Consider the following 21,210-nt stretch of genomic DNA (forward strand, 5'->3'; position numbering starts at 1 on the left):
TCAGATTTCTTTTCTCATATCAGATTCATTTTGAAACTGTAAATGTGTAACTTAATTCAATTATGAACTCTTAAAAGTATATGCTATGCTTTACTACATGTACACAATTGTGAATGCAATTTACACTGTTCCTCCTCAGAGGACCCAGATGCTGAGCAGTAAAAGATACTTTTCTAGGAAGAGCATCTGGTTCCTTGGCAGATTCTACAGGCAGTAGCAGAGCAGCTTTGGAGTTGCCTCTGGGTTTATCACATGGTTAGATTGCTGATGAGTTACTTGGCTCCCTTTTCCTATTGCTTTCAAGTTGCCTAAGTTTCTGTGGACTGTTCTTCCTTCCTTTTTTAATTCCTTGGGGGGTCAGTAATATAGGGGATGTTACGGTGCAACCCTAATCCATGAAAACTCATGCCGCAATAAATTTGTAGGATCAGGCCCATGGGGTGGGGCTTGCTCTGGCCCTGCGGATTTAAAAGAATATATGTGTGTGTGTGTGTATGTTTGAGCAGCTGACTAACATCCTATATCACAAATACGGTAGCTACTTATGAATGGCCAAAAACAGAGAAAATGCATCCCCAAAAAAGAGGACAAAAGAAGTCAATGGCCTGCATAAAACTTGCATATGTCAATTTATATGTATAGTTGCAAATTTTAAAATAATTGTCACAATTTAAATAGAAATACAGATATCTCATTGTAGTCTGGAGGACTATGACCAGGTGACCTGCCTGCCTGCCTTCCTGTTCAGTCTGCTGTCCAGGTCCTAACCATAAATTGGCTACAGTTGTTATGGTTCTTTGGCTATAAACCAGAATTGGACAGGGCAGCTCTTGAAATAGGCCTTCATGGAGATGACAGTCCACTGGCAGCCCTTCAAATAGAGGACAGTACATTTTAATCAATGAATGAAGAATACGTGCATTTCATGCACAATTGACGCATCCATTTTGGAAAAATACTCATGAAAATATGCATGGATTTTCATATGAAAAAGAAAATAACAGAGCTCACAATTTGTTACGGACTCAAGTCAGAGCAAGACTTGAAATGGAATTCAGAAAACTTCAGCAAGGTCAAATATTGCTCATTGGCACGTCCCTAGCACCACTCAACAGTTGTCTTTAGGGCAAGAAAGGGAATGAGCACTGGGAATCTTTATTTGCAATGGATGGCTTAAATGGGATATACATTGTTATTTGCATCTGAGCACATATCCCTATCTACATCCACACATAACTACCAATATGAACATCTTCTTTATATGCAACTAAAGCTTGGTCAGGGCCGTTGTAGCAAGCTTACTCTTAGGGACGCAGTTATGGATATATGTTATTGTTGTTTATGTGAGCCTCTGAAAATTATTTATTTATTTTATTTATTTATTACATTTTTATACCGCCCAATAGCCGAAGCTCCCTGGGCGGTTCACAAAAATTAAAACCATAATAAAACAACCAACAGTTTAAAAACACAAATATAAAATACAGTATAAAAAGCACAACCAGGATAAAACCATGCAGCAAAAATTGATATAAGATTAAAATACAGAGTAAGAATAGTAAAATTTAAATTTAAGTTAAAATTAAGTGTTAAAATACTGAGAGAATAAAAAGGTCTTCAGCTGGTGACGAAAGGAGTACAGTGTAGGCGCCAGGCAGACCACTCTTGGGAGCTCATTCCACAGCCGGGGTGCCACAGCGGAGAAGGCCCTCCTCCTAGTAGCCACCTGCCTCACTTCCTTTGGCAGGGGCTCACAGAGAAGGGCCCCTGTGGATGATCTTAAGGTCCGGGCAGGTACATATGGGAGGAGGCGTTCCTTAGATTTCATTTAGGTTGTCAATGCCAAAAAACTCTCTCCCACTTCAGGAGGCTTGTGCACACTATAGACAACATATATTTTGTATTTATTTGTACTTGTTGCTCTCCCATAATTGATAAATAATTGTCCAATTAAAGACGGGTTAAAACAAGGAACAAGAATCCCTTCCATGCTTCCTACCCAAACTGGGCACTGGACTCAAAAATCCAATACAAAGGAGAAAAATAATGCTTTGATGTGCTCTTTGCTGTTGAGGCTTAGCAGAGGATGTTCTTGTTCCTGACTGGAGATAAGGAGGTGGGATTGCCTGGGGTACAGAAATTCATATATAAAAACAAGTACATTATTCCTCGAAGATTAAATAAAGCCCCTGCAGAAGCTAAAGAACTGATGTAAGTTAGAGATACGTGTACTTTTCATTTCATTTATTTATTATACAATTATAAATTCCACAATTATTCTATATTGTATAAATATTGGGTTGTGCAACTGCACTGGTGGAAGAGGACTTCCCCTTCCTTTCCTCCCCACAATGGGCATCTTCAGACGTGTGTTTTTTTTCATGTGCTCATCATGATTTGTGGTTTGGTCACTGGTTTTCCCATAGGCTTTACACGAGGCCGTCGCAATGCTATTGTCTCATGTCTCCCCCCCCCCTTTTGCATATTATTTTGCTTTGGGGAAAATGCAGTATTTTTTGTGGTCATGCGATGAAACTGCCATAGTTTCCCTATGCAATCCTACTTTGTGTGGACGGGTGTTGGGCAGTGCAGCGTAGACGTCAGGATCAGCTGAGAGTGTCTCCTCCTGTGCCTCCACCATTTCGCTCCTGCTTGGCTCTGTATTTCAGGAATGCCCGAGCAGATGGGCAGTGATGAGGGAGGTGGTGGTTGCAACCGACGTGAGCACATGCGACCCATTTCCATTTCATCCCCTCTCCCAGTGTATACTCAAATGAGAAAAGTGTTACAGGGACAATACTGATTCGCATTGAGGTTGTGGGGAGTCGGACACACAACTATATCTGTCATCTCCGGAACTTTCTCCTGATGTCCACGATCGTATCTTGGCATGTCTTTCAGATATCTCAGCTTGGCTGCTTCATCGTCGTTTGAAACTTAATATGGCAAAGACTGAATTACTTGTTTTTCCTCCTAAACCTCCTCCACATCTCTCATTCTCTCTTACTGTCAATGATGTTACGCTTACTCCGGTCAAGGAAGCTCGAAGCCTTGGCTTTATATTTGACTCCTCGCTCTCCTTTATTCCTCATATTGAGGCAGTAGCTAAATCTTGTCGTTTTTTCCTGTATAATATTGCCAGGATTCGATCATTTTTGTCTGTCTCTTCTGCCAAGACGCTTGTTCATGCACTGGTTATTTCACGGTTGGACTACTGCAACCTTCTTCTCTCTGGCCTTCCTTCTTCTCACATCAGTCCGTTGGTTTCTGTTCACCACGTTGCCGCAAAGATCATCTTCTTGGCTCGTCGCTCTGACCATGTTACTCCACTTCTGAAATCTCTTCATTGGCTTCCAATTCACTTCAGAATCCAATATAAACTTCTCCTGTTGACCTTCAAAGCTTTTCACGGTCTAGCTCCTTCCTATCTCTCCTCTCTCCTCTCACACTATTGCCCCGCTCGTGCTCTTCGCTCCTCTAATGCCATGTTTCTCGCCTGCCCAAGGGCCTCTACTTCCCTTGCTCGGCTTCGTCCATTTTCTTCTGCTGCCCCTTACGCCTGGAACGCTCTTCTAGAACATTTGAGAACTACAACTTCAATCGCAGCTTTTAAAGCTCAACTAAAAACTTTTCTTTTTCCTAAAGCTTTTAAAACTTGATGTTGTTCTGACTTTATACTGTTAGTTTTACCCTACCCTGTGCCTGCTTACCCTACCCTGTGCCTGTTTGCATTCTCTTCCCCTCCTTATTGTTTTACTATGATTTTATTAGATTGTAAGCCTATGCGGCAGGGTCTTGCTATTTACTGTTTTACTCTGTACAGCACCATGTACATTGATGGTGCTATATAAATAAATAAATAAATAAATAAATAATAATAATAATAAGATGCGGACTTCTGCAGTTGCGAAGAATCAGCGCTTAGCAGTGGGATGGGGGCTGCTCTGCACATGCTGCTTTGAAAACCTTTAGCGCTTTCTACTCAATCCCCATGTGCACACACACAGGAGAGAAGTGTCACCCCCTTCCACTCAATTCTCCTCCCAGAGTATACACAAACAAGAAAAGTGTTACTGTTACTGATAACACTGTTGTCTTTCAGGTGCCAGGTTAAGACTTTTCTCTTCTCCCAGGCATTGAACAGCATTTAACAACGCTAAGTTTGTTTTTTAATGGACCCCAGAACTGTTGTTTTTAAAATGGATACTGTTGTTTTTATACTGTTGTTTTTATGTTTTTGATGTTTTTAAAATGTGTATACTTTTTTTATACACTACCCAGAGAGCTTCGGCTATGGGGTGGTATATAAATGTAATAAATAAATAAATAAAATTAAATAAAATTTTACAGGGACAATACTGACTTGCATGGCGGAGGGGGGAATCTCCAAAGAGGCAGACACCTGAACTTGTGAAGAAGTGTTTCATTTCATGCCAAGAGAGGGGAGGGGCCATGCCAGAGGGGTGGACAACTGATAACATCCTGCCAGGCTCCACCCACCCTTGTAAATGGCATATAGTGTTATGAATAAAAAGGAAAAAACAGCCAAAGACCTCATTTAAATCCTGAATGTTATGGGAAGTTTTAGCCATTTCTGTGTTTGCCTGATGATGTTTATAGAAAAACTGGATCACATGGAATATTCCTTGCTTCTAAGCAGTAGAGGAGACTTGCATGATACTATTCTAGTCTTGTACCTCTTGGAGTCTGTCTACCAAGGGTGATTGATTGCTTATCTTAGAGCATCATCACATGGGGGAAATCACGTTTCCTTACCGTTGCTTCTCCGCCCCTGCTTTTGTCCCTTATTACTTTTTGTAAACCGCCCAGAGAACTTTGGCTATTGGGCGGTATAGAAATGCAATAAATAAATAAATAAAAATGCTTCCTCTTTCTTCCCAGAGGGGAAAGAGGAAATAAACAAAGACTACGTAGCCCATTCAGGGGGCATTTTTATCACACCACTTTTCCTGCACACAGCAGGAAATTGCAGCACATTCTGTGTTGTCTTTTTTAAAGTCAGATTAAAAGGTCTATTTTGCGACAGAAAAATGAGCGGGAGGCGGATAAAATTGTCTAAAGCATGTGCGAACATCCGTAAGTGGGCAGTAGTGAGCATGCGATAAAACGTTTGTCTGATAAACCTCTTACTTTGAGGATGCATTGCATCTGACAGATATTACCTTTGCACCAAGAATGTCTTGCTGACATCCTTGAATGGATTTCCCCACAGTCCAAAGTAATGGTACACTCAGCTCTTCTCAATTCTTCGTAAATGTACATCTGGATTTTAAAAATGTCAGCTTTGCTATAACTGGAACTGGGGTAAGCCTTGCAGAGGCATTATGAGAAATTGGACCCACAGTTCAGAGGCATCCTATTTCTTGGGACACGATGTGAGGGGAAATTTGCAGGGGAAACAGTTCCCGTCAAAATCCAGGAAACAGTGCCAAACGATTCAGGTTTATGGACCATGGCATTCAACACAGCAATATGAACTATATATGGAAAGGCAGGGTATAAATATTTAAAGTAAATATATATAGGCATAGATCCTGGTAAATATATGCCAGCTCAAATTTCAAATTTTCAACAGAAAATTTCAACAGAATCTCAAATTTTCTGTTGTATTATAAGCAAACAGTCTCAGCATTGCATCAGTCGGAATAGCCCTAGTTTGATACAGTGAAACTTTCAAGCACTACTACTAACCTGTCGGGATTGGACATGTTGTGTCTGCCTTGTATGAGTGAAGCCATATCCACTGGTGCCCCTAGGCATGACCCATGACATGGTTTACCTATAGTTCCCTGAGGTGGGTATGCCCCACAGCAGGGGGTGGGAGCAGCCATATAATTCTGTCCCTCTCAAACATGCAGACACATTTAAATTAATTAAAATTAATACATTTTAAAAATCAAATAACCTTGGGGCACCTTAGTATGCATGCCAAGTTTCAGGCGTCTGGGTTTCATGGTCTTGGTAGCTAATGTACTGACAGACAGACATCTGCTTTTATTATTATGGATGAATCTGTTTCTCTGTTATAGTAATTAAATTTAACCTGCACGGGAAATCCATATGTCTGATAATTTTTGCAACTGTTTCCTATTGCTTTTGCACAGTCATATAGCCTATGAAACTAACAAAGAATAATCCTAAGAACATTGTGTTAGTTTATGTGCCATAGCCAAGGGGTGTTGATAAGATCCCAGGCTCCAGCGGCAGAACAAGTAATTACTCAGTGCAAAAAGGAGAGCTGGGAAATCAGAGTTCAAAAAGAGGAGCAAAACCCACAGTATTCACTCTAAATATTTAATTGCTGCAGATTCTTTAGGCTTGTGTCCTGTTTGTTTAGCGACTGCATGGCACAGCAATGGAGTTGAATATGAATAGAGTGGTCAGTCTGTTCTTTAAAAAGCTCTGTGGGACCCTTCCTTACTGAAGTGAGTAGGGCTTCCCCCAGTCCAGTGGTTTGAGTGCCATAGCCTTAGTGGGGGAAAAAGAAAAGAAAACTAGCATTTTCCCATTAAGGACCCAGAGTACTGACTCTGACCTTATGCATACATTTGTCTAGCCACTGAGTCATTGAGCGTATATAGTATTGTGTAACTTTCATTTCTTTGGAGGCTTGTTACATTAGAAAAATTGTTCCAAAGAAAGCAACAATTATGACATAAGCACATCTGGCTCTTGCAAATTATTCTTTATTAAGCTTTCATTTAATTACATGTGCTGAAAGGTCTGTTTTTGATTACTGTAATTTTTTTTTTATTTGTCCATCTGAATGATAGTAATGTTGGAAATTACATACAAACCACCTGTTTTGGGGGCTTTTAAAAAAACTAATAACGCAAATTGTATAAAGATTTATTTGTAAAAGAGGGAATAGGATTGTCCTTGTTTATAGTGGCAGAATTATTGCTATTGCTAATTCAAGGTAAGATTTTAAGGTTGGCTGCTAGAGGGAAATTAAACCTATTTAGTTTTGTTCAGGAAATACTTAATAATGTTTTAGAAATATGACTTAATTGCACATCTTCTGGCAGGGTTCTGTTCAACTTCTGAGAAGTTAAGGAAGTTGAATGTAAGCTCCATAGTAATATTTAAAGTTGCTCTCGTATTCCAGCTTTATGAATAGGGATTTACACGTCTGTTCATATTACCGCTAAAGAGATTAGGTATATAAATTCTTATACTTATAGGTAGGAATAAAATTGTCCGACTGCTCCATATCAGTGAAAAATAATGGGGTATTAAACAAAAGGAGCTCAGTGCAGGTTTCTGTAATATTCTCTAATTCTTGAGATGTACTTGCTTCTCAGTTTTAATTTATTTGATGGTTTTTTGAAATGTGTTCTTTAATAATTAGGTTTGGATGCCAATATTGATAATTTACTAGGCTTGGGACAATATGAGGATAGCTCACCAGTTTCTCTGTTAAGTTGTCATTTTGGCTTTAATCCAGAAGTCACTCTTTTGAACTGCATTGTCTTAAGAGCCTGCCAGCAAGATGATATTACACCTCCAGGGACTCACAATGTTTCACCTGCCATTTAGGAATATCTGCTTCAGGACTTCTTAAAGAGGAAACATATTCTTGTTTTGCAGCAACTTTATGCCGCTCAGTTGGCCAGCATGCAGGTTTCGCCTGGAGCCAAGATGCCCTCCACCCCTCAGCCGCCAAACACGACAGGGACGCTCTCACCTACTGGGATGAAAAATGAAAAGAGAGGGACCAGCCCTATAACTCAAGTTAAGGTATTTCTTTGAGTTTGCTTTCATGCACACTCCCTCTGATACACAATAAACTCTTAATTCGCTGTACTCTAGTATTTATTTACATATTTTGGGCAAGTAGAAGCAAGGCTTGTCAGATTGGGTCAAGCAAGGCCATGTCTCCTTTGCTACCTTGAGGTAGCTGTTTCTATTAGAAGGCTTGTTTACACTGTCAGGACTTAGAGATAACAATCTCTACTACACAAACAAGGACATCCAGTGATATTTCAGCCCCACTGGGCCATTTACATGTCACTGTATTTCTCTGTGATATTGTGAACTGTGCCCTCCTGGCATAACAATCATGCTGCTGTTGACATGACCACATATCAATTATGGTGAGTCAAGAGCCAAGGGATCTTGCCACAGGTCTTTGACCTTGACTCTTTTCTGGCTCACTTTCATTTCTGATTCTCCTCTTGAGTGTCTAGAATCATAGAATCATAGAATAGTGGAATTGGAAGGGGCCTATAAGGCCATCGAGTCCAACCCCCAGTCAATGCAGGAATCCACCCTAAAGCATCCCTGACAGATGGCTGTCCAGCTGCCTCTTGAAGGCCTCTGGTGTGGGAGAGCCCACAACCTCCCTAGGTAACTGGTTCCATTGCCATACTGCTCAGAGGTTGATGTGACTGGAATGATTGTTATTCCAGAATAATGATAATACAAACTAGTTCCCCCCCTACTGATAATTAAACTTCTACCAGTTCCAGTAATGCCTTATTTTTTATCTTTGGGAATTTTACGTTCTTAAAACGTAAAACGTAATTTTACGTTCTTTACGTTGTTCTTAAGTAAGCATGTATGAGAAGGTGACGTGAACAGCCAATATGGATTCACCAGTTTGATTCCCAAGCATGGACAGCATGAAAAATCCCAATGACTGAGGCCTTGTATGAGCCAGAGGTGCAGCTGCTTTGTTAAGCTCTATGTTTAGCATAACCTGGCCATGGCAACTGTGTCATGTGATGTGTAACATGATAACATTTGCCTAAATCTTACTAATATTGCCATGACAAAAAGAGGTGTTGGGGGGGGGATTGGCCTTTACTATGTGAGATGGCAAGGGAAACAACACTCTTTCTACTTATTTTATAAATCGATAATTGTTTTGAAAGAAGCCTCAGATACAAAAAAAAAAATAAGGTCATCACTGCCAATTGATTGGGAGGGGAAAAAATGCCATGGCTGCAGATTGATTGGACCCTTGTTGATATCACACTGTTGCTGGTATTTGGCTTGCTTCTCTTTGGTTTTGATGTATTGTCAAAAGCTCATGCATGCTTAATTGCCACTTTCTTAGAACTAGGAAGCTACAGTGTAGCGCTTGGCAGCAACCTGCAACAACTAAGCCCCTTTCCAGCTTTTTCTGGGCAGCTGGAATTTGTTTGTTTGTTAAGATCTATATCCAACATCATCCTACTTTCCTTCCTTAGTAAGTAATGCTGAGTTAGTAATGCCATTTTAATAAAGTAAAACAGAGATTATAATACACATTCGCAATGAATGTATAAAGCAGGGTATGCTATCAGTGAACCATGCTCCCTTTCCCCCCCCCCCCAGACACTAATAATCAGCTTTAATTCAGTAATGGAATTCCCCATTGTTTGTGTTGCATGTTCCCCAGGCATGGCAGGGACCAAGGCAGCCCTTCTGCCTTATTGTTCAGCTCTCGTGAGCATGTATTGACAAATAGGATTCTGCATCCAAGCAAGTGACCTGCCTGAATAATGTTCAGGTTTCTTTCAATCCTTCATTTCTATGATTTTATTTATTTATTTATTTATTTATTTATTTATTTATTTATTTATTACATTTCTATACCGCCCAATAGCTGAAGCTCTCTGGGCGGTTCACAAAAATTAAAACCATCATAAAACAACCAACAGGTTAAAAACACAAATACAATACATTATTTTACAATAATGGAACCATTGTTTTTGGACTATGTCATGGATTATATGAACAAGGCCAGGCCTTCCATCAAGTGAGTCAGCTGCCCACAGGCAGTGGATGCTGGAGTTAGGCGTTGGGAGCAGCCCCTGGCCATTCTTCCTGAGCCCCACCATTGCCATCCTCCTGAGCTAGCACTCCTGCAGCAGGAATGCTTCCTGCTTTCCCTGGGGTGTCTTTCTCTCTGGAGAATAGGGCTGTGTGTGCTGTGCCCTGTACCCCCTGGGCTAGCATGTTGTCCTTGCCAGTTCACTCAGCTTGTGTACATGGAATTCTGTGTGTATATGTGTGACACCATCTTGTCCGTAGGCAGCCAAATATAAGGGGATATATTAGGGATATATATATATATATATATATATATTCTTAGCTGTATGCCAAAATGGACCCTTCAAACCTGGACTATTTATATATAGCAGAAAAGTTTTAAACTAAGACTTTTCCATGGGACAAGGTAGTATACATCGCATCTTCCAGGCTAGTGCGTAAAAGAAAGTTGAGAATATTGGAAGATGCTAAAGATGCGTAGACGGTGGGGATTGATTGAATGAGACGGAACAACACAGCCACTCTGCCAAAATATCCATCATGAGGATATGCCCAAAAAGTTTTTAAGGAGTTCTAATGTCATTGTCTTGAAAGCTGTATTACTCTCCCCACACTATCACATATCACTTACTAATAAAAGATTATATTTTCAGTGACTTCTACAAATTAAAATCACTGGAGTAATGTCTATATAGCAATGGCCAAGAAATAACGTAAACTGTAGAGAAAGTGCAATATTATAAATGGTTACTTATTTGTTGCATTAGTCTATTTAATACATTATATATGGCAAGATGTACCATGTGGAATCTCGACTTGACAGCAAGAAGAATGGCAATGATAAGATAATGGAGTGTATTATTGTATTCTTTCATATATTTCTAAGCTTTGAAGTGTTCAGTACTGTCTGCTAAAATATAGATGATGCACCCTTATATCCAGCATATCTCAGCTTTGGGCATATTTTAAATGAGAGAGTCATGTTAGCAGCTCGTTTCATTTTAATTACAGAAAAAATCAGTATTCTGCTATTCCAAAAATGCTGTGCCTGGCTGATTGCTAACAAGTTCAACGCAGAGTACAAGCTCTCCGATGAACAGTGCAAGGTTGTGTTGTAAAGGGGAGTGCTAGATCAAAAGAACAAGTTTCTTAGAGTCTTTCTTTTCTAGAAGCTAGATGTGTCTTAAGATTAAATGTACACAGGGTTTCACTCTATGAGTTCCCCAGCCCCATTTCTCTCATTTCACTGACACAAAACAACATAAAGCGATCAACTATCTCTCATAATAACATGGCCACGAATCTGCTAATGTCAATACCAGATTCACAGATTTACCATGTCGAGATTTACATGCTTGTCATAAATGAGACACTGGCACATTTTTAATTTTGTAAAGCATATTCTAAAAGCATAGTCTGACCTTTGTAATATTTAACAGCAATCATATATTCAGTTCCACTTGAACTATGCCAGGCCATAAGATGCATGACATAAGAATGGTGGGATGTTTTAAGCAAAACTGTAGAAATACTTATGTGTCTGTGCTGCCTACACAGGTTGTTGAAATATAAGATTATAATGCACCATATTTTCTTTTTCATGTAGTTCGTTGTGGGCTAGCTAAGGACAATATGTTACAGCATATGACAACAGGGATTCTTACGATTCAGTCTGATCTATAATAACCTGATCCTGAACTCTGCTACAGTGAGGGATGGCACATAGATTATGGCATTAAAATATCTGAAAGGGGAGAAATGCTCTGAGACAGTGCCTTCTCCCCTATCAACCTGCCCGGTCACTTAGGTCATCTGAGGGCATGCTCCTGGTAGTTCCATATAGAACCATCGTGCGATTGGAGTCCACCAGGGGAAGAGCCTTCAGTGTGGTGGCCCCCTCCTATGGAATTCCCTGTCTTTGGAGGTCAGGCAGGGGCCAACCTTGTATTCCTTCTGGTGCTTCCTGAAAACATCATTGTTCCAGGAAGCCTTCCCTTAATGACCAGCCACGGTTTATTTTGCACTTTATTTCTTTTAAAATGTACTTTTAATGAGTTTTTATTCTGTTTTTATTCTATTCTATTTTATTTTGTCCACCACTCCAAAATTTTGAATGGGGAGCAGTATATAAATATTGTAAATAAATAAATAAATGCTCTAGTATCAGCGCAGCAGCCATCAGCCAGTGCTCTTTCTAAGCATTATAGCAATGGCATGGATTTGTGTGTGTGTGTGTGTGTGCGCGCGCGTTTCTTTTGTTGTTGTTGTTGTTGTTACAGGGTGGGACTCTAATGGTCTCTAGCACTGTACTAAAAAGGCCGTGGCCCTAGCTTTTGAGGCTAAATGCAAAAATTCACTGTGATCTGTCCTGGTACAATGGGGCTTAGATGAATAGGAGCCAAAGATGATAGAACAGATAGCTTGCTTGTGCCATTTTAACCTCACTAGCAGTCAAAGTTCAATACACTAACAATAACAGTTTGCTGCTTTAACTTCACAGCCACTAGTGCCTGATGATGCTGTAGGAGCAGGGAGCAAAACTTCAGCATTTTACAATTTTGCCAACAAAGACATTGTAAATGGAACCCCCACCTCCCGCCCTTCCAGCTCTTTGGAAGGAAAGGTAGAATGCAGCTCCATAGAGCTTATACACTCAGAAAGTTGTGTAGAAAATGTATGGTTCCCCATGGATTTAGAGGAATAAACTAATATTAATGTTTAGGTTATTAAGGGTACAATCCTATATATGTTTAGACAGAAAGAAGTACTACAACTCCAAGCATTTCCCAGCCAGCTTGCTGGGAATCGCAGAACATTTTTCTTTCTAAACATGCACAGTACTGCATTGTGCCCTAAGTGTTTCTCCTTGCTTAATTTCATCTCTCTCTCTCTCTCTCTCTCTCTCTCTCACACACACACACACAGACACACTGCTTTGTAGTTTCAAGAACTTTCTGAGTAGACCCAGAAAAGCAACACAACAGAGCTGTGGATGTGTTGTTGTTGTTGTTTTAAAAAAACTTTGTAAATGCTCTGGGTTAATTTAGATCTCAGAAAACACATTAGGAAATTAAGCAGTAATGCGAGCTAATTCAAATTTTAATTTGTCAAAAAGAGTGATCCAGCCACATAGTTAATGTAAATAGAGGCACAGCACAGAGAAATTAATGAGGTTTTCCTTTCATTGAATCTTCAAGGAGTGCAGATAATTAGCTTCTTTTGTTATTATTGCAGGAAAATGCAGCATTGTCTGGGAGGTGTAAAATAGCTGTGGCTTCCTAAGTGATAATGTGTTTCATTTGTCTACTTCTAATAATTATTTACATTAAACTCTTCTAGGACGATGCCGCGCAGCCACTGAATCTCTCAGCCAGACCCAAGACAGCGGAACCTGTCAAATCCCCAACATCTCCAACACAGAGCCTCTTCCCTACTAGTAAAACCAGCCCTGTGAACGTGGTCAATAAAAGTGGAATCCCCAGCCCTATTGGTGCAGCTCTGGGAAGAGGATCTTCTCTAGGTACTCAGAAGGGGAGAAATGGGGATGATTTAGAAGAGGGATGGGCTGACTCTAGTATTGCACAGTCTGCTTTTCTTTTTTAACTAAACAAGAGGCCAAACTCAGCATTTCCTAACATTTATGAGATAACTGAACAGGAAAGCTTAAGCCATAATACCATTGTTAGTTTTTAAGGCACCACAAGACTCATCGTTGAATTTTCTCCAACAGACTTGCAAGGTTAAACCACTGGAAATTATTTGTTTTATATCCCCCTTTCCCACCAAAAATGGCGCTCAAAGAAGCCAGGAATAGTAAGATACAGATAAAACAATCTGAATTAAAACTTAAAAGCAAATCAATTAAAACACAATTAAGAATGCAACAATAAAAGGGAAACAGAAATAAGCAGCATGCAACCAGTTAACACACACACCGCCCACACAAACACACACAGTGGTCTTTGATAAGTGAGTTTGAATATGCGGTCTTGCTTTAAAACTTAAGCAGTGCTGTGCTGGGTCGGAGCAAGGCCTATCTTATCCAGTATACTTTGCAAGAATCCCTGAAACGAGCAGGTTTTAGGTGGTCCACCAGCAATTGGTCAGACATTCACTCATGTACAGACCACTCCTGATTTAAAGAGAGAAAATGTTCGCTTTTGAGGCCACTGATTTCTAAAAGTGTGTTTCTAAGCATTTTCTTGATTTAGTATATTCAGTCCCTGTGTGCACCCACCTTGTGAACAGCTCCTGTCCCCTTCCTGATTACCTATTCTGTACAGCAGGGGTAGGCAGAGATCTGGATCTACTGGTAGATTTCTGGGTGATTTGCAAAATATTGGCAAAGATCTGTGGTTACCAGTTTTTTCACAATAGTGTGTGTGTGTGTGTGTGTAAGGACTGCTTAGTTTTGTTCTGCTACTCAAAACAAATTGCTGTGCTCAGACCTGTATGTCTTTTGCACCTGCCTCAGATTGTGGATCATAGTTAGTAAATAAATAAACCTTGAATTTTACTCACTGCTACTGGAGGTGCCCCAGAGGAAATGTAATATCAATATGGGTGGCACAGTTTACACAGGGAAAAGACACAGAAAACCCTGCACAAAATGGTTATTACTTCTTGCGTGGGAACTGTTCTCCAGCTATGTGCTTTTGCTGCTGTGCAGGCATGCTTTAAAACAAACTCTCCAACCTGGTGCCCTCCTGATGTTTTGGACTACAACTCTCAGCATTCCTGACTATTGGTCATGATGCCTCGGGCTGATTAAAGTTGCAGTCCAAAACATGCGGGCACTAGGTTGAGGAAGGTGCTCGAGAAGTAGGATTTACAGTACAAAACGAGCAAACAAAACATTTCTGATTTCAATAAGATGGAGGGGGGTGGCAGGGAATTCCTGTAGCCATTTTATTTCAAGGAGCTTGTACTATTTTTTTAAAAATTGGATTCTGTTGGAAAATGGAAGGAGAGAATGTAAATATTTTGTACAATATGCAAAAAGCATTTTTTATTTTACCATTAATTTTTTTCTATATACCAAGTCCTATTGTCAAATTTGCTAGCTCTAGTAGGTAGCATAAGAAATCACAACCTGCAGAACCACCTTGTCTCTTTTAGAGCTTTGCAACCAGAAGAGGTGATTCCGCTGTTGGCTCTCCTGCCCTTTTCTTCCTCCATCCAATCGCCAACCCTATCTTCCCTATCAACCAGTTCTGTTGGGTCAGAACTAGCTCTGCTGGAGCAGAGCTAACAATGCTCCAATCCTAGCAGGGCACCCAGTTCTGATTCTTGAAATTGCTTCCCTCTCATCTTCCTGGCTATTGCTGACTGTTTACACAAACTGTCCAAATGAGCAAACAATGGCAGAACCAAGGAGAGACAGCAGCAGCCTCCACTCACCTTTCTCTCTAGGCCAGGGTTCAGACTGGGACCAAAGGGGAGAGGGCAAATAAACTTAGGGAAGAGACCGCAGCCCACTGAGGGCATCTTGTACAAGTCTGGTCCCCCAAACCCGTAACCAGCTGTGTAGGGTATTTTTTATTTCCTCAGCAGGTGAGGGAAGTAGATAGGCAATAGAAGTCAGGTAGTAAGTGAGGCGGGAGAAGTCATTGTTTTGCCTAGCCTCTTTTGCAGCTGCAGGGCTCTTAAACAGGTTAGTTCTCGGGTTTATCACCTGGAAGTGTTAAGCATTGAACAAATATGTCAATAACTTCAGTTCTAGTTCCTTGTCTTCTGGGATTCACCAGAAATGTTGGACCCAGATGAAAATACGCAAACGTCTATATACTATGCAGCTGACATGTAAATTAAGATGCAAGCAGAAGTCAAATATTCACTAAATGTTTACCATATTTTTTATTTATTTAAACATTTGTACACCACCTTTCCTCAAGAAGCTCAAGGCAGCTAATAACTTAAGTTCAAACAATAAGTTAATCATTTAATTTTTTTTAACAACAGTAAAGCAGCCATAGACCAATAAAATAGCAGAAAATAATACATTTCGGATTTCAATAAGAAGGTGGGGTGTGGCGGGGAATTCATATAACCATTTGATTTCAAAGGACTAAAACCTCCCTTTGGGATGGTGTTCCAGAGCCATTAAAACGGCACGCTCTCTGGTCTCGAGTAGACATACTTCTGGGGATGCTGGGACACCCAGGAGGGCCTCTGATGATTATCTCAATAGGCAGGCAGGTTCAAATGGGATAAGGTATCCTGGAGGCTACCTTCACAGTGCTGAGTTGGCATCGTCTCCCTCCAAAACCTCACAGTTTCCCTCTCCTGGGGTGGCATCGGGTAATCCCAATGCTGAGGAGGGAGTGTGGAGTTTTCTGCGGCCATCTGGGTACTGGAACCGTCCCCTGCCCGCTCTCTGGTGGAAGGTGACCAATCGCCTCTGGTTTGGCCCTGGAGTGATGTGACACAGCAGAAGAGGCATACTGACATCGCTCTGATTGAAAAAGTCGGGAAAAGTCCCTGACTTTTTCAATCCACAGCTTCACGGGAAAGCCCCGCAGTGGCATTGAAGCTGTGCCTGTGTCATATAACTGACACAGTGCTGATCCACAGGCACCATGGGGCTTTCCCCATGGATAAACAACCCCTTGGTCTTTATAGGTCATCACTAGTACTTTGAATTGGGCTTGGAAAGAAATTGGAAGCCAGTGTAAGGGAGTTAACTGCTCCCTATATGTAATTCTTGTTAATAGCCTGGCTGCAGTATTCTACACTAATTGTCGTTTCTGAGAACTCTTCAAAGGCAGCCCTATGTAGAGTGCATTGCAGTAATCTAGATGTGATGAAACCAAGGCATGCATCACTCTGGCCAAGTCTGCAGTCTTCAGAAAGAAGGGGTAATCGATGTACCAGCCTAGTACCACGTAGTTGGCAAAGGCATAGTACTCTAAACTCTCCTAACAGTGATTTTGTCCTTTGGCCTTAGTGTAGGAAACCACTCTAAAAGACTAATCTTTTCTACTATGAAATCCATCTATGAAAGGTACAAGCATTTATTATATGTCTATACCTGCTTGTGTTTTTTTTTAAGTCCCTGATCAGGATGGAATCAAAATGCATTGTCTTAGTGTATTTGCAGCTTTGAGTTTATATTAAACTGATAACTCACATATTCTCACACATATGCTGTAACACACCATTCTATGACTAGAGAGCCTTAAATCCAGTATTCTTGAATCACACTGAAAGCCAAATTAAAACCTGCATAGTATTTAAATGGATGCCTCTGAAAGTTTGCATGTGGTTGCTTTTCTTATGCTCCATTTCAAAGGCTGCCTCATTGGGCAGAGTTCATTCATTAAGTGCATTGTACGACTGAACATCCCCCCTTTTCTTCAATAACATAATCTCAGATCTCTCAGTAATATGATAAAATCTAAAGTAATTTAACTATCTGCATGTCCTGCATAGTTGATAGGTGAATATAGTGGTCATGAGTAAGTCAGTCCTTCGGGTTTAACCTCGTTCACAGGGTTGTAGTGAAAATAAGGTAAAACAGGAATCAGTTAAATTATTTGTATTACCAACATGAGTTCAGACTATTGTAACATAAAATAAACATAATCTTTATGGCATATAGATAGGTAGATAATCTGGAAAAACATAATACAAGTGTTTATTAAAAATAAGATATCTATTTATGTAAAAGTGCATTGAAAGAACTTTTGGTAACCCATTCTGAGCTCTTAGGACAGAAAATTTACACGATTTCAAGTAATTAGGTCATAAAATAATTTGAATAAACTAGGAACAGAATAATCAGCTATACTATGTTGACAGCTCTAAAGGACTATTCCTAAGTAGACATCAATATTGAGAAAAACCAAATTTAGATTAATACCTATAGCTAATGATTGATGCCCATGCTTAATGAAAAATGCATAGCTTTTAAGCTTGCAGCATGTGAAATAACTATATGGTCTAATACAGTTATTAGGGGAGTGGATGTATGTGTGTTTGGGGAGTATCTCTTGCAAATACAGAAGGGGAAAAATTAATGCAATGTTTAAAATCTGATTCCCCAGATAATCTTAAATAAAGGTTTCTGTTGTTTCTAGACATCCTTTCCAGTCTTAATTCACCTGCCCTATTTGGGGACCAGGACACAGTAATGAAAGCCATTCAGGAAGCTCGAAAGATGAGAGAACAGATCCAGAGGGAGCAGCAACAACAACCACATGGTATTGATGGAAAACTTCCCTCCATGAATAACATGGGTCTAAACAACTGTAGGGCTGAAAAGGTAACGTGTTCCTCTTCCACCATTTCTGCTGCTCATTTTTACTTGCAATTGTTGTCTGGCCAGTGGCCTATTAACCTCATGTAGCAATTTCTATCCTTGCTGATTTAAATCATGTTTGGTAATGACAAAAAAAATTTTTTTTTCATTGTGCCATGTAGTTCCACAAAGCAAAACTTAGACTAAATTAGCCAGAATGAGATTCTCTCAGGAGGAAGGAGTTTAGGCTCCCAGACTTACAGGGATATATGCTAGCTCCATGGGCTGGGGACAGCCATGTCTGATGAACTGAATAAACATAAGAACAACCCAGTTGGATCAGATAAAAAGTTAATCTAGTCAAGAATTCTGTTTCCCACAGCGACCAACTAGAAGCCTCCCGGAGCCCTGCAACTTTAGCATGAATGCAATAGTCCTCTCTACCTCTCCACAACTGGCATTTTGTGTCATACTACTGCTGCACATGGAGGTTCCATTTAGTCATCGTAAATAATCACCATTATAGAACTATCCTCCATATTTTTTTGTAATCCTCCTTTAAAGCCTTATAAACTAATAGCCCTCATCACATCTTGCAGCAGTAATGAATTCTATAATAATTAATTCTATAAATTAATTACTAGTTACGACAAAGTACATTCTTCTGTCTTCCTTGAGCCTCTTGCAAATCAGTTAGGAGGGCCAAGGTTTTGCTATTATGGAAGAATGAGGGTCATGATTCCAAAAAAACTCCAATTCCTCTGCTCCATGCATAAGTGTTACAAAACTCTCATCATGCCCCCCCTCCACCATTACTTGTCATTTTTCTAAATTAAAAATCCCCAAGCAGGATAACGATATATTTGAGGTCTTGGGAAGCAAGGAAAGTTACTGGGAAATAGTCCGCAGGGCACACTGAGGAATGCAGCACTATGTAGAAAATAACTTCAGATCCAGCATGCCCATAGCTTGGAGCAGAAGTAGGAAAATTTGGGTGATCCAAGGGCCAATTGGCAGTGGCAAAAAAAAAGTGTTTTTTCCCTCCTTATTAAGAACAGGTTTCTCCTACGTAAGGTTACGTAGAAAACCACTGATTTCCCCCTTTCCCCCCAACTTTATGTGGGTGAAGCTGGGAAGTGGATGAGCACACTGGGGCGTGATGGGGCTTCACATGGCTTATAGGCCGTGTATTGCGCTATTCAGCTGTCAGTAATATGTGAGAGCTTATCAGCGTGATCAGCGTATTTTTCAGCTGCCACAGCAACAAACAAACAAACAAACAAACACAACCTTCCATAAGTGTGCATGCACCAGCTCAGACATTGCTTCCTCTATGGAGTATTTCTGCATGGGAGATTTTCCAGTTCCTAAACAGAATGCAAGAAGTTCCATTGGATGGAACAGCTGAAAAAGAAATAGATGAATGGCTAATGTATGTGCATTGTCTCTTTCGCTCACATGATCAGTTTCACCAGAACATGACCAATGTGGGTTTTGTTTGTTTGTTTAGTTTTGTAAGTAAGGCACACATGAATATAAGCAAGCGTAAGTGAAAGATTGGACCAAGTTGCAGCAGGCTCGGGGCGATAGCAAAATGGGAACCACTGCTCCGATCTCAACACAACAAAAGCTTATAGATTTTGTACATTTTGCTTGTATTGACGTTTCCTTTTAATATTTGTCAGTAAACCGAGAGTGTGGCACTGGCAGCTGTCTTCGGACCATTTCCTCTGAGAGGAGGGTAGGGGTCTGAGGTTCATTGCCTATAGTCACATGCACAAAAGGAAAATAACCTTGTAAATAGAACTCTCACAGACACGATGTCTTTTCATTTGCATTTTATATGTTACCTTATTACATTTCTCAGAACAACAAGGGGAAAAGGGTCTCTGCCTGGAAAAGGTATTTGCTTAGCCCCTTGCCCCCAGAGGATTAGCAGTGGTTTGCAAAACAAATTCATAACCTAATAAATATTTATTTGCACAAGGTTTAGTTTAAAAGATAGCATTTTAAAACTCATTTAATACAGATTACCACTGTAAAAGAATCTTTGTAACATGAAAGTGAAAGAACTGAAGAGTTGATCTGGGAGTTCTTATTAAGGCCATCCTTGTGAATAAGGTCAACATGATCCTTGGTAGACCAGAATTCAGATTGCAAACTGACCCCTGATCAGAGTTGAGAACTTTTATTGCTTGCTTTATAAACCTATGTTTGCAGAAAGCACTGAAAATGGTCAACTAATTTCACTGGCTTCCCAAGAGCTATATAGGCACCTATATCATTATGAATACTATTGCTTATATTGGCAGAACCTTGCAAATTAGGTTGCTAAACAGTGGGCAAGCTGAGGCACAGATAACACGAGTCATGATAATTTGACCATCAGCTGCAGTATAAAATGTGCTACATATACCGAATTTTGAAGACCACAAGTCTCAGCACCTCTTTTCAAAGGAATCTCTCAAGATTTGCTACCAAAGAATTAGGGTCTCTCCTGCAAAGGACAAGCTACAGACTAACTTTTTTTTTTTTTTTTTGCTTAATCTTCTCATTGCTTGATGATTAAAATTCAGAGGGTGGCTGTATTCTGCTGGCCATTTGCAGGGTTTAAGTTCAGACCAAGTTTTGCAAATAAATAATCACCCAAGGTCAGCAACAAAGTGTCAAAGGCCTTTGCTAGACCTACCGGTAAGTCCACGATAGAGGAGGGGAGATCCCGTGATGCGGGAAGAGAGCCATTGCACCCGCCATTTTTGTTTTGGTTTAAAGGGCCAGCTGCGCAGGAGCGCACGAACGACGAACTGGGAGTTTTTTTAAAAGAAAAATTGATTTCCCCACTCCCCCTACCCTGCCCCCGATGGGCTAATTGCACGGAGCCAGGAAAAGCCATGGAAATGGGCCACATGCTCGTGGTCTCGGGCTCAGCCCAAGACCGTGGGAAAAAGCAGGACTAAAGGGTAGGCCTATATCCTGGGGACAGGGAGGGTTGATCCCTGCCTGAGCCCGGGATCCCCTGTGCATCATCTGGACGCACAGGGACAATCCCGGGTATTAGCCTGGTCTAGCAAAGGCCAACCCCTAAATGTAGTCTTTGCGACATTTAAAGCCCTTCCTTATTTTTTGCTTTAATTATACCATTTTTAAAAAAGTTCTTACAATTTTTACAGTGATTTTTGTAAAAGTCATGG

At 40.4% G+C, this 21,210-nt stretch overlaps 1 protein-coding gene across 14 annotated transcripts in view; it reads left to right on the forward strand.

Annotated features, from left to right (window-relative positions):
- Nucleotides 1-21,210, forward strand: part of SOX6 (SRY-box transcription factor 6) — a 530,518-nt gene that overhangs the window by 441,765 nt on the left and 67,543 nt on the right. For all 14 annotated transcript variants that reach the window (XM_063117232.1, XM_063117231.1, XM_063117230.1 and 11 more), the window contains 3 exons: nt 7,612-7,761; nt 13,120-13,300; nt 17,859-18,043. In XM_063117232.1, the coding sequence (XP_062973302.1) occupies nt 7,612-7,761; nt 13,120-13,300; nt 17,859-18,043 (516 nt within the window). The remainder of the gene's footprint in view (nt 1-7,611; nt 7,762-13,119; nt 13,301-17,858; nt 18,044-21,210) is intronic.

This window comes from Elgaria multicarinata, chromosome 2 (genome assembly GCF_023053635.1).
Source record: "Elgaria multicarinata webbii isolate HBS135686 ecotype San Diego chromosome 2, rElgMul1.1.pri, whole genome shotgun sequence".
Classification (NCBI taxonomy): Eukaryota; Metazoa; Chordata; class Lepidosauria; order Squamata; family Anguidae; genus Elgaria; species Elgaria multicarinata.